Here is a 27,868-nt window from a genome sequence, read left to right as displayed (position 1 = left end):
GCGGGCTCAGCCGGCTGTCCCCGGCACGGAGTTGTTTGGCGGCGGGCGGGCGGGCGGTGCAGCCGGGCGGGCGGGAGGAGGAGGAGAAGGAGAAGAAGAAGGGGGAGAGGGGGGGTTCTCCCCTTTGTTGCATGGGGGTGTCCAGCCGGGGCTGAGGGAAGGCAGGGAGGGGGTCGGTGCCTCCCGCTGCCCCATGGCCCTCGCTGAGGGGGCGGCCGTGCCCTACGCCGTGGAGCTGGGGCTCACCGTGCTCCACACGGCGCTCTACGCCGCACTCTTCCTCTTCGCCTACCTGCAGCTCTGGCTGCTGCTCTACTATCGCGAGCGGCGGCTGAGTTACCACACGCTCTGCCTCTTCCTCTGCCTGCTCTGGGCAGCCCTCAGGACCACCCTGTTCTCCTTCTACCTGCAGAATTCCCTGCAGGCCCTCCGCCTCCAGCAACCCTTCGCCCACTGGCTCCTGTACTGCCTGCCCGGCTGCCTCCTCTTCTCCAGCCTCTGCCTCCTCAACCTCTATTTCGCCGAGGTAAGTTTTGCCTTTTGGGCAAAACCCCTCTAAAATTCTCTTTCCCAAACCTCCACCCTGCGGGACAGCGGGATTGGAAGCTCCTCTCCGAAGTTGGAGCGCCCTGGAGCCGAGGCTGTGGGGAGGGATGGGGATGTGAGCGCCCAGGTGAGGTCGGGGGGCGATCCTGAGGGGCCAATCCTCCGGGACAGCCTGAGGGGGTGCGGGGCTGTGCCCGGAATCCCGGCTGGGAGCGGGGCACAGGGGTTGTGCCCTGAATCCAGACTTTGGGACAGCCTGAGGGGATGCAGAGGTTGTGCCCTGAATCCAGGCTGGGGGGATGAGGCACAAGGATTGTGCCCTGAATGCAGGCTTGGGGAGAAGCACAGGGATTGTGCCCTGGATCCAAGCTGGGGGGGGCGGGGTGGGATTTGGGGGGGATGGTGTGAGCTAAAAGTGTGCCCACAATCCCAGCATCAGGGCTTTGGGGTGCAGGGCTGTACCCTGCCTGCACACCCCGCCTGGGGGGGACAGCACATGCCCTGAATTTGGGATTTGGGGGTGCGGGGACATGCCCTGCTCCCAGGTGGGCTTCTCCTCTTTGCCCCCCAGACCCACCGCGGGGTGTTTGTGCGTGTGTGTATGTGGGGGGGCATCACTTGAGGGACTGTTTTGCATCTTTTTGGTTATTTTTTAATTGATTCCCGTTCTGCAAAGGGGACCAGAAAGTGGCAGCAGCAGGGGCTGCTCTGGCCTGGAGTGATGCCAACCATTACGTCACCAGCCAGAGCCTCTTCTGCTATTGTTGCTGCGCTCCCTCCTTCCCTCCATCGCTCCGCTGCGAGCCCGGCTTGTTGTTCCGCAGCTTGTCAGACAAAAAAACCCCGAGATCCCTCGCACAACAGCCCGGGGCAGCCCAGGGGGGCCCCTTCCCAGCGCCGGCATCGCTGCTGGGACAGTGCGGAGCCGCTTGTTATTGTCACCGAGCCGTGTCCCTGCTTTTCTGGGCTCCCCATCACTCGTGTGGTGATTTTTAGCCTCCTTTCGCTAGTCCTTCCACTTGTCTTTATCTCCTAAAGCCCTGGCTCTCCCCTCCCCATCCTCCTCCTGAATATTTTGTTTCTGCTCCAGTTTCTCTTGAGCAGCCCTTTGCTTCGCCTGCCTCCCGGTTCGCTGCCTATTTATGAAACAAGTCACCACTTTTTCCTTCCAGCTTTGTTGTTGTTGTTGGGATTCTTTGCTCTGCAGCTCTCAGCTGTTCCCCAGCCTCACAAAGGAATGGCTAGCACACAGAAATCTCTCCAGTGTGTCACCCACGGGAGTTATGATTTCATTTTCCCCAGGACACCAACATTCACATGACACTTGGAGCATGGGGGTTGTTCTGCTGTTCTGGTTCTTTTCCCCCCCTCAATAAACACCTGGAGGCTTTGGGGGTGAGCTGCCTGTTGCAAAAGGTGCTGTTGGTGGAGTGGCAGTGGAATAACAAATGGTGCATAGAGTGCACAAATCCATCTTGTCTGCCTAAGGGAGCCTGAGCTCCCAGTTGCTCCAGCCAGCAGGGGTTGGTGTCCCTTGAAAGGCAGGGATTGTGTGCTCTGCTCCACAGAGTGGCTGGATTTCTGGTTTTCTCTAGGTCACTGGATTTGACAGCAGATTTGCCTCTCTGCAGCCTTGTTTAAAGGTCCTCTTCAAGTAAATCCAAATAGATTGCCAGGCTTCTCCTCCTCCCACGATATCTGTTTTGCACTGAACTCTGCATGTATCCCACTTCTTTCTCCTTGAAGACCTGGAGCCAAGGGAAATCCTGTCTGAGGAAATAAGAGCTCTGAATCTGGAGTGGGGAAGGATAAAGTGACTTAGAAAAATGGGTCTGCTTGCTCAGCTCCAGGGAGGGCCTGACACCTCCCTGGAACAACCAGGAGGGGTGTCCATCACTTTGTGGGGTTTTTGGGAGATCTCAGTGGTGAAGCTCCAGAGATTTGGAGGAAAAAGATGGAAATCCTGGAGCTTTTGTGGCTCCCATGCTCTGGAGGTGACTGGTGTGTTTACTGGTGTGACTCCAGCAGGATGTGCCCATCCTTTCCCAGTTTTTAAGGCCCAGCCTGGAGAAGGACTCTGAGCTTCTGCTGCCCTGGGGGTGGCACCCTGAGCTGAGATGCCCTCAGATAAAAGCAGGAGCTGCTGCTCATTGTCCCTGTGCACAGAGCCTCCTTTGTGGAGATGCTGGAGAAATGGCATCTGGGCAAGAAAATGGCCTGTGCTGATATTTGAGCTGTTCTTGCTTGATTTGCAGAGCCCCTCAGGCAGCACAGAGGCTGAGGATGGAAAGGTGCTGGGGAAGAAACTCCAGGAACAGATACCTGTGGGGAACTGGCATTACTTCACACTCCAGGCTGTTCCAGGGCTGAAATTCACATTTGCTGAACTGCCTGGTGTTCCTCCTTTCTGTGGGGACAGCTTGTCCTCTTCCTGTGCCATGAGATTCCTGAGGGGATGCAGAGACCTGACAGAATCCGTGTGGAATGTGTATTTATTTTTCATGGAGTCCCAGAATGGTTTGAGTTGGAAAGGACCTTAAAGCCCATCCAGGGACACCTTCCACCATCCCAGGGTGCTCCAAGCCCTGCCCAGCCTGGCCTTGGGTATCAGGGATCCAGGGGCAGCCCCAGCCTCTCTGGGCACCCTGTGCCAGCCCCTCCTCACCCTCCCAGCCAGGAATTCCTTCCCAGTCTCCCATCCATCCCTGCCCTCTGGCAGTGGGAGCCATTCCCTGTGTCCTTTCATTCCATGCTCTTGTCCTCTCCAGCTCTCTTGGGATGCTTTTTCCACCTGGAACATCCCTTTAGCTTGGGAGCATCTCTGCCTTTCTACTTCAGCTTGTACCAGAAGGAGTCCTTTCCTGGCAACCTGGAGTTCAGAGTCCATCAGGTCAGAATTGCTCAGATCCACTCCCAGCCTTGCCTCAAGAGCTCTGATGTCCAACCTGGGATGCTCCTGTGCTGCTTGAGCAATGCCACCTTTCCCAAGTGGCTGCAACTTCTGCTTTTCCCCAGCTCTTTGTCAGGACCATGGAAATGGAAATGCATGGAAGGAGCTCAGGGGATTTAGCCTGGAGCAAAGGAGGCTCAGGAGGGACCTTGTGGCTCTGCAGAGCTCCCTGACAGGAGGGGACAGCCAGGGAGGCTTGAGCTCTTCCCAAGGGACACGAGGAAATGGCCTCAAGCTGTGCCAGGGGAGGTTTAAATGAGATATTTGGGAAAATTCCTCCATGGAAAGGAGCTGCCAGGGAGGTTTGGAGTCCCCATCCCTGCAGGTGTCCAAGCAACCCCTGGGGGTGGCACTCAGAGCTCTGGGCTTGTGACAAGGTGGGGATCAGGCACAGCTTGGGCCTGATGGCCTTGGAGGTGTTCTGTGAAATGCATCCACAACAGCCTTGATCTTAAAGACCTTCTTGAGCCCTTGGCAGCCCTGGCTGTCCTGGGAACCAGCAGGGATGGGTGAGGAGTGCTGGCCTGGTGGGGCTGATGGTGTGGGTGGGTTTCTCCAAGTGCTCCATGTGGGGAGATGCCATCAGCCCCTGTCATCCCTTCCTGCTCTAATTGTGCTGCAGAGAGCATCCAGCCTGGGAGGTGTTTGTCTGTGCTCTCCTGGATCTTCTCAGATGGAAAACTGGGAAAATTTCATCCTTTATTTCCCTCTTTCAGCTTCCCTGTGCAGCAGGCACCCTGTGCTCAGAGGGACAGCTGGGCAGGGATCTCTGAAACTCCAAACTGCTCCATCCCATGGCTGGTGCTTCCCATGTTTCCCAGAGGAACAGGTGGCCCTGCTGGGCACCAGCTATTCTGGGAAAAGAGGGAACATGCAGAGTTGCAGCCTGTGTTCAGGATGGCATGGAATCATCTGGATATTAATGTGAGCATGGTGAGAGATCCTCATGGACACTTCCAGCTTTTCCTCCGTGGGCTGAAGTGCTGGGGTTTGCACACTTGGTACAAGGTGTGATCCCAAAATAGTCTGTGCTGTGCTCCCCTCATTGTGTGGTGAGCAGAGGGATCTGTCTGGGATGCTCCTGCAGCTGAGCTGTGTTGTGTATTGTGTCTGCAGAGCCCAAATTTGTATTTATGAAGCAAAAAAAAAAAAAAAAAAAAAAGGATTTGATTCCAGTGGACACCAAGTTCCAGGATCTTTCAGATCTGCTGGAAAGTAGCTTGGTTTTGGTCCAGCCAGAGTGCCTCATTATAAGGTTTAAGGTTTAAGATCCTGGCATTGGGAGTGGTCCTTGGGTTCATCTGTGGGATCTGGGATGTGTCACTTTTCTTCCCTTAGCAGCTGTGACACCTCCAGTGCACCTTCTGAGGGTGAGTGTGTCTCTGAACACACCCTGGGGGCTCTCTGGGCTGTGATGTGAGCAAGGAAATCACTTCTATGGGATAAACCCACCCCAAAGCCTCCAGCATCCCCGAGGGCTTTGGGGTCCGTGGCTCATTTCAGCCTCACCCTCTGGCTGACGTGGAGTGCTCAAGGGATCCATGGCTCTGGAAAGGCACCTGAGTGTTCCAAACTGCTGTGAAGGATTTGTTCAGAGTAAATCTTCCCAGTCCTGCTGCTCTGTGCTGCTGGGACCTCTGTTCCCCCTTTTCATGCTGGATTTCTGGAGCTGGGCTCAGCTCAGATTTGAAGGCACCATTCGGTTTGCAGGGATTGCTGAAGCACAGGGGTTTATTTTTCCTGTGTTTCTGAAGAACAGGATTGCTCCTGAGCTTTCTGTGCTGGGTTTTTCACCTCAGAACCTCTGCCTGAGCTGTCCTTGGGCTCTGGGAGCAGCAGAGCCCCGTGCTGCAGGCTCAGAGCTCATCTCAAGGATAAGAACCCAGAGTCACCCTGAGCACTCTGCTGGTGGCACCTCCTGACCCAGTCCCTGGGAAGGAAAAGCAACCTTCAGATAACTTATCAGCCTGAATAACCAAAACCACCAAAGCAGAGGTGGCTGTTCCCTTCCTGAAGTTATTCCTACAACTATCCAGGGGCTAATAAAAGTGTGAGGCTGGAGCTGTGGTCTCCCTCTGCTTTCCATGGCAGCAAGCCAAGCATGAGGCTCAAATTGCTGTTGCACTCTTAACCCTGACTCAGCTTTGTGTGCCTTCATCCCTGGGGCTGCAGGGGAAGGTTTGGCAAGAGTGTCCTGCCCAAAACAGCATCTTCTGTGAGCCAGGGGCACTTCCCTGCTCAGCTGAGGGGCTGGCAGCACGACATTCCCAGCTGGGACACAAACCAGGGGCTCTGCAGGGCTGGTCAGGGGTTACAGCAGGAGTGCAGATTGCTCAGTGGTTTCCATGCTGCTGGGATGGGTGCAGAACCAGGAGTGCAGATTGCTCAGTGGTTTCCATGCTGCTGGGATGGGTGCAGAACCAGGAGTGCAGATTGCTCAGTGGTTTCCATGCTCTGCAATGGGTACAGAACCAGGAGTGCAGATTGCTCAGGGATTTCCATGCTCTGCAATGGGTGCAGAACCAGGAGTGCAGATTGCTCAGGGATTTCCATGCTCTGCAATGGGTGCAGAACCAGGAGTGCAGATTGCTCAGTGGTTTCCATGCTCTGCAATGGGTGCAGAACCAGGAGTGCAGATTGCTCAGTGGTTTCCATGCTGCTGGGATGGATGTTCAACCAGGAGTGCAGATTGCTCAGTGGTTTCCATGCTGCTGGGATGGGTCTTCAACCAGCAGGAGTGCAGATTGCTCAGGGATTTCCATGCTCTGCAATGGGTGCAGAACCAGGAGTGGTGCAGATTGCTCAGTGGTTTCCATGCTCTGCAATGGGTGCAGAACCAGGAGTGCAGATTGCTCAGGGATTTCCATGCTGCTGGGATGGGTGCAGAACCAGGAGTGCAGATTGCTCAGTGGTTTCCATGCTGCTGGGATGGGTGCAGAACCAGGAGTGCAGATTGCTCAGTGATTTCCATGCTGTTGGGATGGATGTTCAACCAGCAGGAGTGCAGATTGTTTAGAGGATTTCCATGCTCTGCAATGGGTGCAGAACCAGGAGTGGTGCAGATTGCTCAGTGGTTTCCATGCTGTTGGGATGGGTGCAGAACCAGGAGTGCAGATTGCTCAGTGATTTCCATGCTCTGCAATGGGTGCTGAACCAGGAGTGCAGATTGCTCAGGGATTTCCATGTTCTGCAATGGGTGCTGAACCAGGAGTGCAGATTGCTCAGGGATTTCCATGCTCTGCAATGGGTGCTGAACCAGGAGTGCAGATTGCTCAGGGATTTCCATGCTCTGCAATGGGTGCAGAACCACCAGGAGTGCAGATTGCTCAGGGGTTTCCATGCTCTGCAATGGGTGCAGAACCAGGAGTGCAGATTGCTCAGGGATTTCCATGCTCTGCAATGGGTGCAGAACCAGGAGTGCAGATTGCTCAGGGATTTCCATGCTGTTGGGATGGATGTTCAACCAGGAGTTCCCCAGCTGGATGTCACCAATGTCTGTTTTGAAAGGCCAAGAGGAAACAGTCTCATGTTATGCCAGGGAATATTTAGATCCTAAGTGGATGTTAGGAAAAAATTCTTCACTGAAAGGGTGGTGAGGTGTTGGAACAGGCTGGTCAGGGCAGTGGTGGAGTCTCCAGCCCTGGAAGTGTTCAGAAAACTCCCAAGTGGATGTGGCACTTGAGGGCATGGTTTAGTGGTGAATGTGGTGCTGCTGCATTAATGGTTGGGCTTGGTGACCTTGGAGGGCTTTTCCAGCCTCGGTGATTGTGATTCCAAAGTGCCTGAATGTCACCCTCAGCAAACAAGGGAGGATTCAGGGATATTTCTGGTTTGGAGTATCCATGTGGCCCAAATGATGAGTTTTAGGGCTCAGAGTGGATTGTGCCACACTCCTGCCCTTCTGTGTGCCAGGAGAAAGGGACAGAGAACATTCCTGAGGCTGGACACCTCCCTCTGCTGAGGAACCACATCTCATTCCTCACTCAGTTCAGCTCATCCTCTCTCAGCAAGAGGAGCCAGGCACTGGAAGTGGCTCTTGGAAGGGAATCACTGAAGCTGCCCAATGGCCTTTGAAATGCTTGGAAGCTCTGCAGTGGCTCAGGCAGCCCTCAGATCCTGGAATGGCTCTGGGAATCCCCTTGGCAGCAGCCTGATTCCTGAAGCTCGTGTGCCATTTCTGCCTCAGTGCTGACTTGGAAGCAGGAGCCAAGGAATCCCACCAGGATAAAAGCTGCCTGAGGATGCCAGGGAGGAGATGAGTGATCCTTCACTGCTGACAGGGAAGGCTCCTTGTGGGAGAAGGGAAACTGAGCCTCCACAGCTGAGTAGTGATCCCACAGGTGCAGGTGGGACCGCTCTGGATGTGTCTGTGCCTCTTCCCAAGTTCCTTCAAAGTCTCCATTCAGAGCTTTGCCTGTGGCTGAGTGGGATCCCAGCTCTGGGATCCTTCCTGCTGGGAGCTGGAGCTGGACACAGCCCTAATCCAGTCCTGAGCAGTGTGAGCACAGGCTCCCTGTGCCTTTGCAGCAGGAATTCACATCTGAGCTGTGACTTGGGAGTATCTGCACCTTCCTAAACTGTCCCTGCTTCTCTCACATGGAAATCCAGCATGGTTGAGGTCCTAAAATAGCCCAAAACATTGGGAAAAGGAGGTGTATTTTTGAAGGATGTTAAAGTGCTAAACTCCCTTCTTGTCTTGAAGTCTTCAAGGTGTGGTGTTGAAGTGCTTGTCACATATGGGGTGTTAAATATGTTTATGGTTTTGGGAACCTGTATTTGGGCTGGGCTTCTACAAGGAGAAAGTGCCATTGTTTTGGGTCCAGAGCAGGAGTTGGTGCTGATAAATAATAATAACCAGCTGGGTTCTGATTTCCCTGTTTATCTCTTGCCAAAGTTGAAAGGAAACCTAAATTAATCCTGTGCAAATCTTTCCTCCAGGTCATCTTCAAAGTGAAATGTGCAGCTGAATTCAACAAGTACAAGTAAGTGCTGCTGTCCTGACCTTGCCTGCAAAGCTGGTCCCAGGGGAACTGGCTGGGAATGGGAGGGTCAGCCCCAAAAATGAACAGAGCTCTAATTCCAGACCTGTGCTCTGAGAATGGAGCAGGAGTGGGAGCTTCAGGGCTGCCAGAGGAGCTCAAACATCCCAGCTCCCCTGGGTGGACTCTTAGGGTCACTCTGAGCTGTCCCAGCCCAGCACAGATCAGCAGAACAAGGCTTGAGCAATGGGGGAACCCCAAGTTTGTGCAGCCCAGGGAGCCCCAGGGTGGAAAATGCAAGCTCCAGGGGCTCTCAAGGAAGGAGTTGCAGTGGTGCTGATGACTCATGGCTTATTGACTGGAGTTAATGCAGAGCTGGAGCAACACTTCAAATCTGCAAGATAAGAACCTGACTGTCAGAAGATGAGTCTTGTAACTCATGACTGCTTACGCTGCTCATGTGTTCTGAGAGCAGCTCCAACAAATCCTCTGCAGCCTTGGGCTGCCAATACAGCCCCTGAAATTTGCTGGAATGCCTGAGCTGCCCTGGAAGGCTCTGCTGACACAGGAGGGAGGTGCACAATGAACCTGGCCTTGTCTCACTGACCATTTTTCCCCCTCACCATGTCTCCAGGGTCCTGCTGTACCTGGGCTCCATCCTCACCAGCCTCCTGTTCCTGGTTGTGAATTTAACCTGTGCAATGCTGATCCATGGAGAGGTCGCAGAGAAGCAGCTCAGGTGGACAGTCCTGGCCCGGGCTCTGGTCAATGACAGCCTCTTCATCCTCTGTGCCATCTCCCTGGCCTGCTGCATGTGCAAACTGGGAAAGATGTCTTCAGCCAATGTCTACCTCGAGTCCAAGGTGGGTAAATGCCTTGGGAATTCCCTCTGGGACTGCTCAGCTGGAGCTGGGTGTGCTCACTCAGGGCAGTGCTGGCCTGGTGGCACCTGAGCTGCTCTGGCTCAGATTCTCCTCCCAGTGTGGAGGTGGCAATTCCTGGATTCCTCCCTTTCACAAAGTGCATGCTCCTGCTGTGGGAGTGATGTTTCCTGCATGTTTTAGGGAAATACTTTGTCTGCAGCTTTGGCATAACAGATTTCTGAGCTGCTTCTGCTTTTCAGGCACAGAAAATCCCAGGTTTGCCTTGAAGAGAGGTTTTTCTCAGAGCAGCAGATGCAGTTTTTGCTGTAAATTTACCTGTAGCAGATGTGTCATGATTCCCTGCAAAGGGGATCCCCAGAAATCCACCCAACTTTAGGTGGGCTCTGCTTGGGTAGGATGAGATGTCCAGGGTGAGATGAGCATTTTGGAATGGGAGGAGAAGTTGCTGTAGGTGCTGTCCCAAAGCAGGACAGCTGAGGGTCTGAACACACACAGCTCTTCTCCAGCAGCTAAGAGAGTGGAAAAGCCACCAGGATTGTGGCAGGAGGCTGCAGTCAGTGTCCACCTGAGTTCCTGGAAACATCCAGAGGAAAAAGCAGAGCACCTGAGCACAGCCAGCTGAAGCTGAGGCTTTCTCTAGGAGATGTGTGGCTCCTTGAGCAGCAGAGGGCATCGGTGGCCTCTGGGAGTGCAGGGGGTGAGGGCTGGCTCTGTGACAGCTGCCCAGAGGCTGCAGGTGGCACCCAGCTCTGCAGTGAGGCAGGGGCAGAGGAGCTGCTCACACCCCTGCTGGCCTGGGCCTGCTGTCCAGCTCTGCCTGCCTCTGACACTCATTAACTCACCCAGTTCCCCCAGTGCAGCAACTTCCTCTGCTCAATGCCTGAGGCTGCCCCTGGGCTGTGTATAATGTGCTCCAGGGAAGCCTCTGCTCTGCACATGGATACTCACCCTGCTGAAGGTCTCTGCCTCCCTCCCCTGCCTTGGGGGCATCCTCTGATGTTCTGTGAGGGAAATTGCTGCAGAAACAGGCTGGGGATGAGCAGAAATGTCACACAGATGCCCCAGAAGGTTGTCCTGCCCCTGAACTCAAAGGCACACGGCAGGGCTGGAGGTGGGAAGGAGGTTGGACTGCAGCCAGCTCCTGTCCTGGGGTCCTTGTGAGCTGCAGATTTGCTTCAGCAGCCTTTGTGCCTCATTGTGCTGCCCTGAGCACCACAGGCTCAGCTTCCAGTGGCAGCAGGGTGTGTGCTGGGCTGTCATTTGTCTGTTGGCACCTCTCTCCTGCTGACTCTGAGCTCCAGATCTAGGAAAATAGAGCTGGGATGTGCAGCAGAGCACTGGGATGAGCTTCCCCAGCAGGTTCTCTGCTTAAACACAAAGGCAGCTCAGGTGCTGAAGGGTGTTTTCCCCTCACTGTGACTTGCTGCCTCCCAGCAGCCATTAAAGGGATTCATGGATGGATTTAACAAATCCTGGTTTGTCTCAGCATTTCTGAATGGTTTGAGTCAGAAAAGATCTTAAATCCCATCCAGTTCCACCCCCCTGCCATGAGTTACCTTTAACTATCCCAGGCTGCTCCAAGCCCATCCAGCCTGGCCTTGGGCACTGTCAGGGATCCAGGGGCAGCCACAGCTGCTCTGGGCACCCTCTGCCAGGGCCTCACTACCTCAAAACCAACAATTTACTCCCAATATCCCATCTAACCCTGCCCTCTGTCTGTTTGAAGCCATTCCCTGTGTCCTGTCCCTCCAGGCCATTGTGAATGGTCTCTCTCCATCTTTCCTGTGGGTTCCTTTCAGGTACTGGGGTTCAAACTCTGGGTCTTTCTGCCCACCCCAAATACCTGAGCTCCTTTCCTAGAGCACTGTTGGGGTGCTGGGTGGCTGCAGGTGAAAGGGCTGGGTGAACACCTCTGCAGGGTCTGGGCTGTGAAGCAGAAGTTGATTTTTTTGCTGGTTGGTTGTTGGCCTCGTGGAGATTCCCAGGGGAAGGCAGGGGGTGGAACAGCCTCTCCCTGGACCCTCAGTTTGGAGCTGACTGAGAAAGTCTTGCCAGGGACACTCCAGTGCCTCAGATCCTTCCCTGCTCCCAGGCAGCTCTGGCTGTGTGGCTCCTGCAATGAACTCATCACATGAGAAAGCTCTTAGCCAGCTCTGAATATTTTAGCAACAACATACAAATGTTCTGGGTCATTCTTGCCTGCACAGCTGCTCGTGCATTTAAGGGAACGGGGAAGAACATCACAGCTCTGTATTGAAACTCTTTTTATTTCTTCCTGTCCTAGGGAACATCTGTCTGCCAGGCTATTCTGGTGGGATCTGTAGTGGCCCTCCTGTATTCCTCAAGGGCTTGCTATAACCTGGTAGCTGTGGCCATATCTCCAGACAATGTTCCTGGTCCTTTTAACTATGGCTGGGACAACCTTTCAGACAAGGTGAGTGTGTGACCCCCCAAATCCAGAGCCAGTGAAGTGAGATGCAGTCACTCCTCATCCTGGGAGGGTGAACAGGGGGTTTTGGGGGGATGTCTGGATAGCTGAACCCCCACATGAGCTGCCTTTGTGCTCTGCTTGCTCTCTGCACCCAGCAAATCTGAGTCCTCCTCTCCCCAGCCACTCCTTCAGGAAGGATTCCCTGCTCTTCCCTTCCAGCCTGCCAGCTCTTCTTGTGAGGGAGAGGAGGGACAACTCAACTAGAGCAGAACAGCAATGCTTAATCGGGCATGGCTGTGTGTGAGGGAGAGCTACTGGTGTGGGCAGGAGCTCCCAGTGTCCTGGTGGCCCCCTCTGAGCAGAACCAGCCCACCCAAACCAGCAGCAGCACCAGGTGAAGGTCGCTCTGCTGCTCTGGGGACTCCTGCCTTTGGGAAGGTTGCTCTGCACTCCCAGTTCCAGCTTCTGGGAGCTCTGTGGGTGGCTGGCATGACCCAGACCCCTCTGCCTTGTGCCCACAGGTGCACGTGGAGGTGAGCAGTGAGGAGTATGTGGTGTTTGGAGTGGTCCTGTTCCTCTGGGAGCTGGTGCCAACCACATTCGTGGTGCTGTTCTTCCGCGCTCAGAGACTGAGCCAGAACCTGGTAGGCCTCAGCAAATCCCCCTGTGCTGGGAGGATGCCTGGGATGGCTTTTGGGGGATGTTTTGCTTCTGGCCTAACTCCTTTCTCCTTGGCAGACTCCAGCAGGGATGGTCAACAGCCACAGCTACAGCTCCAGGGCCTATTTCTTTGACAATCCCAGGCGCTACGACAGCGACGATGACCTGTCACGGCTCGGGGCCAGGGAAGGAGGGTAAGGAAGGGTTGTGCTGCTGCTCTGCTGCCCTCTGGGGCAGCACCAGAGCTCCTGGCTTCTGCTCCCAGGAAAATCTTTGGTGGAAAAGGCAGCTTGGGTGAGGTAGATGGGGCAGGGAGCCTCTGACAGAGCTTATGTTCCCTTGTGCAGCTCACAAGGAGTTGCTTTTATTGGGCAGAAGTGAACAGCTCAGAGAGGTGGATGGTGCTCACAGGTGGTGATGCAAACAGGAGAACTTCATCCAGGAGGGGTGGGATCCATTTCAGAGGGCTCTGAAATGATCTCCAGAGGGGTTTCTCCACTGGGGGGTGAGAGCTGGTGAAGTTCTGGAAGGGAGCTGGGACAAAGCTCTGCAGGAAGTGCTGGTGTGGGGGAACAATGGTCAGGGATCCCCAGCAGAACTCTTGCAAGGCATCCTGGCAGCCCTGGAATGGTTGGGGCTGGAAGGGACCTTAAAGCTCCTCTTGTTCCACCCCCTGCCATGGGCAGGGACACCTTCCATGATCCCAGGGTGCTCCAAGTCTATCCAGCCTGGCTGAAACACTTTCCTTCCTTTCCACTTCACTTGCTAGTCCCTCACTGTTGGAGTAAATCAGCTGAGACTCCATCTCCTTCATGCAGAAAGTAAATTCTTTATTCACAAAGCTGATGTTTGTAGGAAATATCAGCACTGTATTAAACCCAATTTGTCAGCAATGCAGTGAAATTCAGTTCACTGGTCAGTAAGGGCTATTGTATATGTCTATCAAATTTTCTCTCTCTAGATAAGTTTACATTTTTCCTTTGTGGATTCTCATGGGACAAATTTTATTATTTACACAGGTGCATTTGTTTTTCATCCTCAGAATAGAATGTTGTGTTAGAGGAACCTCTGATTCTCAAAATAGCTTCACATGGCAACTTGCAAATTGCTTGTTAGCTGCACTTGGAAGAAATGACAGGCCAGCTTTGGCAATTTGATTTCATAAGGCCTTTCTTTTATAATTCTTCTACCTGTCTCCAACATCTCCCCCTTTTCATTAATTTCAAAAAGGCTCTGTTCTGGTAAAACAGCTTGCTCTTGGGAGGGTATTATCTCATTAAGGTTATCACTGGTTATCTGTTAGATATGGGATGAAAGGCTGATTACAATCAACAAAGCTTATCAAATTCTATCAAGTCACTGACACAGCATTTCGCAGCATGAGAAAACAAAAGATTAATGTCCAATGTCTCTTAGGGAAATGGAGATAAATGACCATTGCTTTAAAGCCAAATAGTTGAGACTCAGGAGAAGGTCCATTAGCTGGAAATGCTGATCTTTGACACCACTGAATGTCCTCCTGGATCCTGGAACAGGGAATAGCTGAGGAGGGTTAGCAGGAACTCTGTGCTGTGATGATGACACGAGGCTTTGTTGGCAGATTGCCTCTGTAGTTTGCAGACACAGCTAAGCCTTGGCAGTCCTGCTCCTGTTCCTGCTCTGGCCACGGGGGCTGCAGGGTGGTTGGGTTCTTTCTCTTCCACTGGGCCTCATTTTCCCAGAGGGGATGGGTGAGTGATTGAACAAACAGGTGACCACTTCAAACTGCTGCTGGTGAAACACAAGCACGCCCTCTCTTGAAGTCAGTGAATCAATTAGGCTTTGCTAATTGAGGCACAATAAATTGGGATTTAGATTTGATGATCTCCTTTCCAAATTTTTGATGCAAATGTTGCATTATTCAAAATTCTTTGTTGTCTAAATTTCTAATGTACATATTATATTATTTGGATATTCTTAAGACACTAAATTCTCCTTCTTTTGGCTTTTTTAAAATGAGATGCATGTCTTTGGTTATGAGCATGAGGAAACATCAAGGCAAAACCATACATGTAGTGAACAAGAAACTAACAGCAATCAGGAATAAGCCAGGTACAACAATTAATTCAGATAATACACATAATAAATAATACATGTGAAATTAGGTAATTAGGAATCTCTGAAACACTGTACCATCATCCCAGAGTCTGTGAACAGCTGACAAACCTCAATTTAGTGAGGGCTTGGATAATTATTTCCAGATAATAATTCCCAAGCTCACTCTAAAGATAGGTTCAGCTGTCATATCTAAGGGGTCAAATTGTCAAGTCAAAGTGACCTGAATCCAGTTTTGATGCAGAAAACATTGGGCTTATTGACAAATTCTCCTTCCAGGTAGAGCTAAGGCCTGGCCACAGCCCAGGCTCCATCTGGGAGGGAATTTCCTAAACACATTTTAAAGCAAGGCAATTATGAGTAAAGGCCTTGGGGTTAAAGACTAATCAAGCCATCCAGTACTTGGATCCCTCCAAAGTTTCCTTCAGGATAGAGATGCTTCAAACACAGCAAACTTCTGGAGTGCTTCTGTAATAAGTGCTTTTGCAAAACCCCAAGACCAGCAGTTCAGAGGAGGCTTTCAGCAAAGCTCAAGTGTCTTTTCTTAGAAGTCTGAAAAATATTTAATTATGAGACAGCATTGGATGAAACCATAGAGCCAGTGAGGGACTAGCCAGAGAGCTAAGCTGGCCTAAGAGATGCATAAACAAAAAAGAAGGATCCTGAAACCACACGAGTCTTTTAGATAATTACACAAAGAGATGTTAAAACATATAAGAAGCTGGCTATAAATACAGTAATAACATCTTATGAATGATGTCTATTATAAAATCAGTAAATTCACATCATGTAATCAATATATCAGTGGTAACCCTCTCAGGAAGTTGAGGTAACACCTTTCTAAACAGTCATGTACCTGTGAGAGCAAAATGAAACAAAGGAAAGCACTAAAACAGCTCACAATCAACAACAGCCACAATGGAGAGTCATCACTGACTCTTCTGTGTTATCTGTGGAAGACAAAACAGCAGAGATTGTAACGAGCAATAGAATCTTCACAAAATCAATGGTGGACACACTGGATCTTCTTTATCCACAAACAGCTGTTTGTCAGCTTCCATCCCAGCTGTTTTAGTCAGAGTCATCTTATCTCTTAAAAGAAAACAGCTTTATATCTTACAGCATAGAAAGGTAATATTTAACTGTCTTAGATTGCAATGCAAGATGTAACCAGGTGTATTCTATCACCGTCTGTTAAAACCAGGTGAGGGAGTGTTCTTTATCTCTTCCATGACCCATCCCTCATGACTCTGAGGGATAGCTTCTCTTCATGGGCCAGCTGTTAAACCAGGTGGGGCAGTTTTCTTTGTCTCTTCCACAATGGATCCTCCCTCCAGGAGAAATCTTCTCTTAATGGGCCATTGAGTGTCCCTGCCTGGCTGATCAAATTCCATCATCCCACTGGGAGATGCTCTGCCCAGGGGGAGGAGCCAAAGCATTCCTACCTGGATATAATCTGGGCCTGGGAACAGCACAGCAGCCTTTTCCACTGGATTCCCAGAGGAACACCAGACACCACTGGACCTTGAGAGGACAACTACAGCCTTCTACAGGATCACCACGTTTGTCACTCCAGGAGGGCTGCAGCCACCATTTATTTGGGCAGCTACCAACACCCTGACCCACAGGCTGTCAGGTTGTATCCTGACTTTGTCTGCTTCAGCAGTAACATTTGATTTGTGAGCTAATTATTTCTAAACTTTTAAGGAACTGCTGCAGATAAAATTCAAGGTTCTAGGACCTGGTTGAGAAATGAATTGCTGCCCATAATCTTGGGAGAAGAGGAGAGCTGCAGGCACACAGGGGAGGGGATGGAGACGATCCTGGAGCAGCAGAGGTGGTACCACAAGGAGCAGGAGCAGCTCATGGACGTGATGGTGAGGGAGATGCTCACCAAGAATTCCAAGCTCCATGACCAGATCAACTCAGACCACCACACCTGGGCCATGCAGGACAGGTACATGGGAGTGAGCAGCAGCCTGTGGGAGCTGTGTGATGACAAGGATGGTCTGCGGGAGGAAGAGCTCGGCGCCATTTCGGGGCCAAATGAATCTGTGGAGTTTTACAACAGACTTGAAGCAATTTCAGGAATTTCACCAGAAGCACCCACATGAGATCTGTGTCCCTGTGTCAGTGGAGTTTGAGGAGCTGCTGAAGGCCAGAGACAGCCCGGGTGCAGAAGCTCAGAATCTGGTGGAGTTCACAGATGAGGAAGGGTACGGACAATCCTTGGATTTGCATGATTGTTACCTCAAGTACATTAACCTGAGATCATCAGAGAAATTGGATTATATCACTTGCTTAGCCACATTTGACCAGCTCTTCAATATTCCCAAGGAGAGAAAAAATGCTGAATACAAGAGGTATCTTGAGATGCTCCTTGAGTACCTGCAGGGTTACACAGATCGAGTGAAACCATTACTGGACCAGAATGAACTTTTTTAGAAAATTCAGACGGAGTTTGAAAAGAAATGGGAGAATGGCACATTCCCAGGCTGGCCTAAAGAGACCAGCAGTGCCCTCACCCATGCTGGTGCCCACCTGGACCTCTCAGCCTTCTCCTCCTGGGAGGAACTGGCCTCGCTGGGACTGGACAGGTTGAAATCAGCTTTGCTGGCTTTGGGGCTGAAGTGTGGTGGGACTCTGGAGAAGCGTGCTCAGAGGCTTTTTAGCACTAAAAGCAAATCCCTGGAGGCACCTGGTCCTTCCTTGTTTGCTAAGAACCCAAAGCCAAAAGGAAGCAAGAGAAACATGGAAAGAAATAAAGATCTTGCATTCCTGGGAGCTCAGATTTATGAGTATGTGGAAGTTCTTGGGGAACAAAGACACCTCACCCATGAGAACGTGCAGTGTAAACAGGCACAGACAAGAGAGGAGAGAGAGGAGGAGGAAGAGCAGATCAGTGACAGTGAGAATGAAGATGAAGAAAATGAAATAATTTATAACCCTAAAAATCTGCCTTTTGGTTGGGATGGGAAGCCCATCCCATACTGGTTGTATAAACTCCATGGTCTGAAATTCAGCCCCAGCTGTGAGATTTGTGGTAACTGCACCTCCCGAGGGCCCGGGGCGTTCCAGGGGCACTTTGCAGAGTGGAGACACCCATGGAATGAGGTGCCTGGGCATTCCCAACACAGCACACTGTGCCAGCCTCACACAGATTGAGGATGCAGTCTCACTGTGGGCAAAGCTGAAACAGCAGAAGCCTTCAGAGAGGTGGCAGCCTGACACAGAGGAGGAGTATGAGGATTCCTCCTCATATTCCCATATGGTGAACAAAAAGACCTACGAAGACCTGAGGCATTAAGGGCTGCTGTAGCTGTCCCTGGGTAAAGGAGCACAGAGAAAATCTGCAGAGAGAGTGGATCTGACTTCTTCAATTTCTGGATTTTGCATGTGCATGAATATAGATTTCAAGAATACTTTATAGAATAGTCACTTTCTAGTAAGCCCCTTAGACATTGTTTTAGATAAAAACCAACAAACAAACAAAACAAAAAAGGAACAGAGGTGCAGCAGGGCAGGGGGAGGTCTGCCACACCACCCCATGTCTACAACAGGTTTCTTAGATGAACATCAATTAAATATAGATCAGCTGATGTCAAATGATGGGCAGGCAGTGCCCCAAAAAGGGGGAGGAGGGCTGAGCTGCCCTGTGCCACTGCCAGCTAGGGAAGGGACAGTTCTGTGGCACCATCCTGTGCTGCTGCACCTCTGTTCTCCCCCTAAAACACTTGTGGTTGAAAAAGAGGAGGGAAAAAGGCAAGGAAACAAACCCTAAAAACTGAACACATTTTTCTACATTTGTCTTTTGGTAATTTTCCCCTGGTGAGAAGAAAATTACCAAAAGACAAATGTAGAAAACTCTAGAGAGGCACCAAGCACCTGCAGCTCTCCCCTTCTGTTTTGGAGTCTGTGAGTTCCACAGGGGACTGCTGACTGAGGGACCCAGCCCAGGTGGGGCCACTGGGTCTGGAAAGAAGCTTTACCACAAAAATACTGTCTGGTCCTGCTGGTCCTGCAGTTTGAGCTCTGCTGGAGGATGAGACCTGCTCAGATGGCCGCCTGTCTGCACCATGTGGGGGTAACTTAATCCTGACAGAGGTAATTTTGCACGAGCACACAACTAAGTCCTGGTTCTGGGCTCCTGGTTCTTCATTTGTTTCTCCACATGGTTTGACCCTAATGCTGTGTGCAGCTCTGGGATAGAAGGGGAATGACTGACATGGGGCTGTGTGCTCCTGAGCATCTGCAGCAGGGACACACACAGGCACTGTCCCAGAACCAGAGTTCTGGATCCACTAAATACATTTACCTAATCAGGGACAGCTCCATGACCACACAACACAGTCACAAAGCTATCAGCATACACTCATTGTACTTTCTCTCTCCTTTTCCCAACATATTTTGCCTCTTCTAACTCACAGTTTGCCTTTCTTTCTGTGACATGCACGTGTCATTTCCACATCCCTTTTCTATTCTGCTTGTTTCCCCACACCTCAGCAGTTGTTCACTCACCGTGGTTCTTGAGGCTGCTGTCCCCACAATTTGCTGGGCCCTTCTCTCCTCAGCAGCTCCTGGGCTGCCTCACCTTCCAGGACTCTTTGGGCCACGTATCACCCGAGGTTTGGAGACCTCGTTTGTGTTCTGCCACTCGCAGTTTTGTTATCACACTTTCTCTCAGGAATTGTGTTCATTTCCATGCATTCCACACTCTGCAGCCCCTGTGCCCGGGTTCCACTTCACTGGCTGCCTCTTGTCTTTGTTCCTGTGCCTGACTGTAGCCATCCACAGCCTTTTGCTGCTTTGTAAATTTGCTGTTTGAATTTCTTTTGGTGCTGATCCTGCAGCCAGCGGTGCTGCCACTGGTTGTGTCCGTGTGCTGTGTCTCATCTCACTGCTGTTCACTCCTGCCTTGGCCATTCTCGTGGCTGTCTCCATCTTCCTTTCATGACTTTGTGTGTTCCATCTCTAAACCCTGTCTCACTGCCTGGTCCTGGGGTCAGCTTTGCTCATTTCACCTTTTTTTGTGACAAACTGTTCATCTCGCGTCAGTCGCATCTTTGGGGTCTCCACATGTTGGAATAAATCAGCCAAGACTCCATTTCTTCATGCAGAAAGCAAATTGTTTATTCACAAAGCTCATATTTTTATGAGGTTTGTGAATAAAGAATTTTATTTGTAGGAAATATCAGCAGTATGTTAAACCTAATTGGTCAGCAATGCAGTGAAATTCAGTTCACTGGTCAGTAAGGGCTTTTGTATATCTCTATCAAGTTTTCTCTCTCTAGATATGTTTACATTTTTCCTTTGTGGGTTCTCATGGGACAAATCTTACTGTTTGCACAGGTGCATTTGTTTTTCATCCTTAGAATAGATTTGTGTTAGAGGAACCTCTGATTCTCAAAATAGCTTCACATGGCAACTTGCAAATTGCTTGTTAGCTGCACTTGGAAGAAATGACAGGCCAGCTTTGGCAATTTGATTTCATAAGGCCTTTCTTTTATAATTCTTCTACCTGTCTCCAACATCTCCCCCTTTTCATTAATTTCAAAAAGGCTCTGTTCTGGTAAAACAGCTTGCTCTTGGGAGGGTATTATCTCATTAAGGTTATCACTGGTTATCTGTTAGATATGGGATGAAAGGCTGATTACAATCAACAAAGCTTATCAAATTCTATCAAGTCACTGACACAGCCTTTCTTTTATAATTCTTCTACCTACCTGTCTACCACACCTCACTTGCTGCCCAGGGGTGTAGAGAGCAGTTCAGAGCTTCTGGCTCCTGTTGACCAGCAGGGCCTGGTGCTCTCCTCTCACCAAAGCCAAGTTCCTTGGAGATACTGCACCTTCAAATTCCACCCCCTGACCAGTGCTGGGAGCAGAACTCTGGAGAACCCAAATTATTCATCCCTAAAAAAAAACAAAAAGGCGTGGAGTTTTCTGCCTCTCCTGCAGCTTGGGCACCTCTCATTGTGATTTTTCTGTCTCTCCTGCAGCTTGGCCACCCCTCAGTGCTCGGGCTGCTACGGTTCCCTGGCTGGCAGCGAGGGCGCCGCCGACAGCGCGCCCTTGCTCTGCGGCTCGGAGAGCAACCAGCACCAGCACAGCTCCCACACAGCTGCCCCACACAACTGAGGAGGCTCCCTCTCTCTTCCCACAGTGGCACTCGTGTATAGGATTGTAACCTGGTTTTTCCTCTTTTCCTCCTCTGCCCCCTGAAGCATTAACTCATGACACAAACATTCCACTACTGCCGCAGCCGCGCGGGGCTGCGGGCACTGCAGTCACAGAACTGTGACTTTAAGGTACCATGTAGCAAAGTGAAGCTGAACTCTCTGGAAGCTTTTTTTTTTTGGTTTTTTTGGTTTTTTTTCCTTGGTCTGGTCTTCAAGATGTTGGCAGCTAAATGCACCAGAGCTTCCTCACTAGAAAAGAAACATCAAATGCATATTTGCACTTTTATCTGCACACTTGGAAGGAACGAATCTCGCTCGGGCCGTGCGTGGCCTGAGACTGTTCTAGTTACTGTTTTAATTGCACATCCAGAGCTGGGAGAGGCACTGTCTTCTGCAGAGATGTGTTCCCTGAAGGCCTCTGCATCCTGCCTCCCTGGGAGCAGGGAGCTCTGCTCTGTCTGGGCAGGGCCCCTGGTGTTGGATGCTGGAGTTTTCTGTGCCATATTCCCACCTGGCAGGGCTGGGTGAGCCCTGGGGCTCGGGGGGTCTTGCCCTGCCTGCTGGTCCCACCTGGGCCTGTGGCTCAGAGCTGAGGGAGGTCACTGCTCTGCTGGCACAGGGACAGGGCTGCCTTGTCCCTGCAGGGAGAGGCTGGAGCTGGCTCAGCAGGAGTGTGTGTGCAGGAATGGGTGTGAATCCCGGGCTGCTGCACCCCCTGGGTGCTGGGAGCAGCCCTGCTCCCCCTCCTCCTTGCCCACAGTGGGGCTCCCCTCGTCCCCCTCAGTATTAAATTGCATTTAGCAGATAACCAGGATCTTTAACCAGAAGTGAATGTGAACTGCTGGGTCCCCACTGAGGTGCAGGGGGTGTGTGGCTGCCTGTGGAACGTTGCTGTTGCTGAAGGAAGGGGCAGAAAACCACAGGGATGTGATCCTTGCGCTCCTTACTCTGCCCTCCCCGTGGACCTGGGGCCTCCCAGGGTGGGAGTGCTGGGCCAGGCCCCCAAAACAGCCAAGTATGAGCTGGCCTGGGCTCTTTGGAGATGAGGCTTGGTGTTATTCCTGGGGCTGAGCAGAGCAGCTTTGCCTAAAGGCTCTGGTGCAGGGAGGGAGCTGCTCTGACCATGGGGCAAATCCACCCTGGGCCTGCTTTTAACGTGCCCGGTGTGACACTGGGGACAGGGAATGCTGTGCTGGGACAACCCCTGGCAGCTGTGAGAGCAACCCCAGCCCTGGGGCATCCTCTCCTGGCCAGCCTGGCCCTCTCAGCCCTGGGGCTGTGCTGAGCTCGGTGTCCCTTGTGTGTCCCTGTGTGTGCTCTCCCTGCTCCCCTCCTGCAGCCACTCCTGGCTCTTTTTGGCAGCTCTGAGCACAGCCCTGAGGCAGAGCTGAGGCCCAGCTGCTGCCCTGTGTCCTGGCAGGAACAGGCTGCTCCATCTCAATCCCTGCTTGGCTCATGGCAAAGCTGGTCAAGGGCCTGGCACTGCCACCCTTCCTTCTGCCCCCCATGAGCCTCCAAAGACAGCAAGTGACACTCGTGGCCCCTGTTCTTGCTTAAATTCCAAAGCACTAGGAGCACTTTAAGTTTTACTTTGGAGGGAAAGGAGTGTAGTGCAAAAAATAAAAAAGAAAAAAAAAAAGGAAAAATAATAAAAAAAAAGAAAAATTAAAAAAAAACTCTACAAAATCCAAGGGCTACAGGCTCATTGTTCCTCTTGCACTGAAGCACACAGCCACACTATGATCTTCCTGGGGTTTTGGGAGGGCAGGTCAGGGCAGTGAGCCTCGTTGCTGATGGGTTTGGGGGTTTTCTCCTCTGTCTGGACTGACAGCTCCTGCTGGGGCTGCTCCTGTGTTTTACTGAACTCATTTATAGCTCAGAAGTTACAAGGACTTTTTTAATGCATAGTTGCCTTTCATTAAACTTTCTTTTGTTTTTTTTTTTTTTTTGGTGGGGTTGTTTTTTGGGTTTTTTTTTTTTGGTATGGTTTAACAGTGTTCTGGCTTTGCAGGTGGGCAGCAGCTGCTGGCCCAGGAGCTGTGGCCAATGAATGTACCTATTTGTTCTTCACTAAACTGTAACCAAGCACTACTCTGTTGAAATAAATTAAAATAAAAAAAGACTTTTTGTGCTGGGATGGATCCCAGGGTGACCCAGCCAGCTCCAGGTGTGGCCCTGCCAGGACCTGGCACATCCAATTGCTCTGGGGGTGGCACTGGGGGTTTATTTTATCCCCTGGTGTTTCTCTGGTTGCAGCCCTGAGGGAGCAGCTGGAGCTGTGCCAGGGCAGGTTTGGGTGGAAATCAGGAAAAGTTCTGCTCCCAGAGGGTGCTGGCAGTGCCCAGGGAATGGGCACAGCTCCAGGGATGCCCAGGGTGGGTTGCTGGGGGTCTGTGCTGCCAACAGGAGCTGTGCTGGTCTCTCTGTGCCCCTTGTGGAGGCCCTGCCTGATTCTGTGTCCATCCTGTGAGTGCAATGAGCTCACACCACTGGCCCAGGGGACATTTCTGGCCAGGGGCTCTGCTTTGTGCTTGCCAGGACCCCCCAAACCCAGCAGCACCTCCAGCCCTGGAGCTTCTTTCATTCCTTCCCCAGCTTCATCCACACCCACACAGCCCTGAGCCAAAGCTCAGGCTGCCTCTTGTGCTCTCCCCACACTCTGGGGTGCAAAGCAGAGGGGGTTCCACACACATATCCAGGGTTGGAGAAGCTGTTTTTTTTCCAGCAGCACTGCCCAAACCTGCCCCCTGTCCTTGCTGGGCTGGAAGCAGCACCAGAAACTCCCTGTTCCCACAAGAAGAGGAATTCTGAAGAAAAGGACTCCACCTTGGGACAGCAGCAGCTCCTGCAATCCCTTGAAGTTGTTTTTGCACGCACTGTGAGTGCTTGGAATGATGGAGCAGACAAGGAATTTCCCCCAGATTTATTCAATGGCACAGTTCTTGCCCCACACTTCCAAAGGCAAGGCCACGGCTCTGATCCATCTTCAAACAGCACAGCAATATTTCAAAAAGAGTTATTCCAAATGATCTTCCAATATATAAAATAAAATTTACATATAGTCCCCATTTTTATACCAAAAAATAGCTTTTTTTTTCCCCTTTGTATAAAATATCTTCTCAGCAGGTTACAGACAATGATGGGACAGGAGGCCCAGCAAGTGGTTTAAGTCAGAGTGGTGCAATGATGGTGTTTGTCCTCAAATCCCTCTTTCTCCACTGAATTCACCTCATGTTTTGTAAGAGATTCCTGAAGTTTTCCAGTTCTTTCACGCTGGTTGAAACCCTGTGTGCCAGGAAAGCAGAAGGGAAATGTTACAGCAACATTCATGTCGTGAATTATTTAAAGTCTGGGAGAAAGGGGCTGCATCCAGCAAAGCTTCAAGCAGCTCTTGGGAGGAGAAGATTTGGAATTGCAGCTAAATTAGGTTGAGGTTACAACCAGGCCCTTCATTATTCCCCTGCCTGTTTTTAAAGCAAACTCTGGGACTCACAGGGGAATGGGATGTTAAGGAACTCATCCTTGGAAAATCCTCTTTGCCAGGTCTCTCAACATCACAAAGAGCTCATGCATAACCAGAGTGTCCTGAAATCCCCTCCTAAAGGTCTCATTATCCTCCTTTTCTGACAAAAACTCCTCATCCAGAGAGGCTGGACTGATGGATTCCTTTTAAAAATGCCATCATGATCTGGGAATGAGCTGGGGAGAGGCTTAAGGAGAACAGCCCTTGCCTGGGACAGTGTGCTCCAAGGACAGAGTCACACAGTCCCTTCAAAAGAATGAAATGCTTTGTATCTCAGCATAAATGCCTCCTTGAATTCCTTACAGAAATGCAGAGTATAAAGAATATTTTAAATCATTCCAACTGTTTTACTCCATACCAACACCTGGTACCAGACTATGACCAGAGCAGGAGTCCCCACCAAAGCTGCTGGGAACTGATAAAAATAAGAGCTCAAACTGAGACTACACTGCAAAAGTAGAGGGGAAAGTCTGAAACTCACCTTCCAAAGGCGTTAAATAAGGCCACAATTTCTTGTCTGGTCAGCTGGAACCCATAGGAAGGGCCACTCTCAGGAATCTTCTCGATGAGGTTCTCTGAGAAGAGGATTTTCAGTGCTGTGCCCAGGCCCTGTGTCTGTGCAGGGATCAGAGAGGAGCCTTGAACAGCAGCATTCAAACCTCCCTGCTCCTCCTGGGCAGGAGGATTTCCCTCCAGCCAGGCTCTGCACCCTCCCCTGCCCTGCCTCATCCCAGCTTCCCAGGCTGAGCAAGCTTCCAGCTGAGGAATCAGCAGCCCTGAGCTCCATCCAGGAGCTGCTTGGGATCCAAGGGCCAACCCCAGCCCCAGAGTGTCCGGTTTTCGGCTGTTTGGAGGGCCTGGAAAGGCCCGGGGTGGCCTTGGGGCAGCCCGCGTATCAAAGGGCGAGAAGAGGCTTCAGTTCTTCTTTCGGTCTCTGTGTTTATTAATTGTTTATCTAAAAGATTTTCTTTCGGCCCGACAGAGCTCTGCTCAGCAGCCAGCCATGAGCACACTCCCTGCCCTCCGGACACTCACCTATCTTTATACCCAAAGTTACGTGTACAATATTTATCATTTTTCCCCAATCCTTTTTATTCTTATTGCCCAGTGCACTTTTAGTAATAACCAATCCCAAAGTGCCACCATCACCACAGAAGATGGAGGAGAAGAAGAAGAAGAAGAAGGACAGGACACGCCCCAATTCCTCCATCTTACTTCTCTAAACCCCCCTGTACAGAAATCCTAAACCCTGTGTTTCACCCTCTAATTAACCAATCCCTTCACCATTCACCCCGGTGAAACCCTCCTATCCTCATACAGGTGTCGTCTCCTGTGTAGGATCAAAGTCCAGCCACCAGACACTTCTGGAACATTCCAGGGCTCCCGAGCCCCCCAAGGGTGTCTCGGTGACACCTCAGTCCTGAGGTGCTGAGATCCCACACCAGAGATCCCAAATATTGCTGACAAATCTCACCTGCAACTTCCCCCACAGCCGACACTTGAAGCAGCCAACACAGTCCATGATCTTGGAAATGTTCTTGAAGTGCAGCCTAAATTCCTCCTGGGGGAAAAGACATCCATGGTTAGGCATTCATTAGGGCTCCTTCCAGGTATTAATCTGAATTAATCCTGGAATTCAGTGGGACTGAGGTAGGAAAAGCCTCCTGCAGTGGGGCCCTTGGCAGAAATTACCTTTAGTTTGGCAGCTTCCTTTTTATTCCCTGCAAAGAAGGAGTTTTCATCGAAATGCAGTGGGAAGGACCTGGAAGGGAATGGTGAGAGTTGGATTTCTGCCCTCCTTGGATGTATGGCTGCAGTCAGGGGTGGGATAAACACAGCTGGGAGCCACTGGACATCCCCAGAGGGGTTTGAATCCGATATCCACTCCCAAGGAATGGAATGAGAGGATTTAAGGTCCCTTCCAACCCAAACCACCCTGGGATTTTATCTTCTCCTCAAATTTGTATTGATGTCATTCTAATTTGTATTTTCTCTTCCAATCTGAGCTGGCATCTCATCTTGGAGACTTTTTCAGCAACTGCTTAATGGTTTTTAAGCAATTTCAGTGCTGACAGACAGAAGCACAGGAGGGTGATGAGATAAATCAAACATTGACCACTTTAGGAGACACCCATTTCTGTCTGGTTCCAGTATCTTCCATTCCTTTTACTCCAAACTCCATCCACCAGCCCAAACCTCTGTTACCAAGATATTTAGGATGTTTTTTTTGTTGCAAACATGAAGCCAGGCCTGGTATCCCACAGCTGACTCACACAGGTAGCCAATTTTAGGGCTAACACGTAGGCAGTTATTAAATTCAATTCTGCTAAATCCAAAAGGCAGCCAAGGCTATTAAACCACGGGACTAATTAAACCGTGGGACTAATTACCCAAATTCTGTAATTTGCATACAGATATTAATAATGTGTTCCCAGCAAAACTACACCACTGGTTCCACGTCCCTGCTCATGGCAAGGGGGCTGGGCTAGATGGAAAAAAAAAAAGCTTTAAAAAGCTCTTTCCCAACCCAGACCATTCCATGTTTCTGTGATCCTACTGCACAAATGGCTGCAGGAAGAAGCCAGAAGTGCCTTCCTAGGAGCTTGACATGTCAGGTTAAGCACCCAGGGATGGTGGCAGAGCCACTGTCTGTTGGAGATTTTTTCAGAAATGGCTGTGAGGAGCAAAATTCTCACAGCCTGTTTCTGTAAACAGCAGGAGTTCTCAGGTTGTTTTTAATTACAAGTAAATATCTTGTCCTTGGATAAGGTATGGGAAAGCAAAAGTGACAAACATGAGGGCCTTGAGAACCTTGCATACCAGAGTTATCAGGCAGTTTTCTCATGGCAGGTGAATATTCTATCTTTGGCTGTTTTGGGAAAGTAAAAGTAAGTTTTGAGAACCCAAATCTTGGTATTGGAAACAAAAGGAGGGGTTGGTGTGTTATCTCTGACCTATGGTGAGCTCGGGTTTGCAATATGCATGAACTTAATTAACACGGTTATTAAAAGTGACTGATTGAGTCAATAAACGGAGTCAGATGCTGATCAACAAATGGGGGTGGTCTCCCTTCACCTCAATAACTGTCCCCAGGCACTGAGTGCAATTACTTGGCCAGATGGAGAATTTCCAGCAGCAGGTGCTTCATCTCTGCATCCTGGCGCTCATTGCCCGTGTACAGCTGGAAGCCAGGGCGCTCAAAGAAGGGCAGCACTTTGGAGAGGGCCCTCAGCTCGATCAGGTACAGAAAATAAAGATTTTTGAGTCTTCTGGGCCCTTCCCCACTGGTGAGGGCTTCATCAAACCTCTGCTGGAACTCCGTGACGTTGGGGCCCCATTTCTTCTCCGACCACGAATCTGAGACAGAAACAAAACCCCAAAGCAGTGAGAGGTGGGGGGGTTTTGTGGGACCCCCCAAAGGCTCTTCTGATGGGGACATCCCTAAAAAGTTCTGTGTAGAACCGAGAGACAAATGGGACTTTTTGATTTTTTGGTCTTTAGGTTGTTGTTGATTTTTTCTCTTATCAATAGTTTAGTATGTTGTTTACATACTAGACTTAATGTACAAAGAGAAAGGGACTAAAAAGTTACAGGTTAGGTTGTTGTTTATTTTTTTTCTCTTA

At 50.7% G+C, this 27,868-nt stretch overlaps 2 protein-coding genes and 1 pseudogene across 2 annotated transcripts in view; 2 read left to right on the top strand and 1 right to left on the bottom strand.

Annotated features, from left to right (window-relative positions):
• The first annotated feature begins 76 nt into the window (after positions 1-76).
• Positions 77-26,787, top strand: GPR137C (G protein-coupled receptor 137C). The gene is made up of 7 exons (XM_074544067.1): positions 77-526; positions 8,435-8,478; positions 9,110-9,338; positions 11,644-11,793; positions 12,312-12,434; positions 12,529-12,644; positions 20,543-26,787. The coding sequence occupies exons 1-7, from the start codon at positions 194-196 to the stop codon at positions 20,679-20,681; spliced, it is 1,134 nt and encodes a 377-aa protein (XP_074400168.1). The 5' UTR covers positions 77-193; the 3' UTR covers positions 20,682-26,787.
• LOC102069025 (splicing factor 3A subunit 3 pseudogene) lies at positions 12,651-17,863 on the top strand (annotated as a pseudogene).
• Positions 22,864-27,868, bottom strand: part of ERO1A (endoplasmic reticulum oxidoreductase 1 alpha) — a 25,223-nt gene continuing 20,218 nt past the window's right edge. The window contains exons 12-16 of the mRNA XM_074544066.1: positions 27,356-27,602; positions 25,938-26,007; positions 25,720-25,806; positions 24,727-24,860; positions 22,864-24,007 (exon numbers count right to left, since the gene is read on the bottom strand). Of these exons, the coding sequence (XP_074400167.1) occupies positions 23,947-24,007; positions 24,727-24,860; positions 25,720-25,806; positions 25,938-26,007; positions 27,356-27,602 (599 nt within the window). The 3' untranslated portion in view covers positions 22,864-23,946. The remainder of the gene's footprint in view (positions 24,008-24,726; positions 24,861-25,719; positions 25,807-25,937; positions 26,008-27,355; positions 27,603-27,868) is intronic.

This window comes from Zonotrichia albicollis, chromosome 6 (genome assembly GCF_047830755.1).
Source record: "Zonotrichia albicollis isolate bZonAlb1 chromosome 6, bZonAlb1.hap1, whole genome shotgun sequence".
NCBI classification, from domain to species: Eukaryota; Metazoa; Chordata; class Aves; order Passeriformes; family Passerellidae; genus Zonotrichia; species Zonotrichia albicollis.
This window is presented reverse-complemented; position numbering and strand designations above follow the sequence as displayed.

Excerpts from the sequence above, each read along its gene's own strand:
- GPR137C (XM_074544067.1), top strand. The coding sequence starts at position 194 with ATGGCCCTCGCTGAGGGGGCGGCCGTGCCCTACGCCGTGGAGCTGGGG. Across the intron at positions 8,479-9,109 it reads GCTGAATTCAACAAGTACAA|GGTCCTGCTGTACCTGGGCT; the intron begins GTAAGTGCTGCT and ends CCATGTCTCCAG. Across the intron at positions 12,645-20,542 it reads CTCGGGGCCAGGGAAGGAGG|CTTGGCCACCCCTCAGTGCT; the intron begins GTAAGGAAGGGT and ends TCTCTCCTGCAG.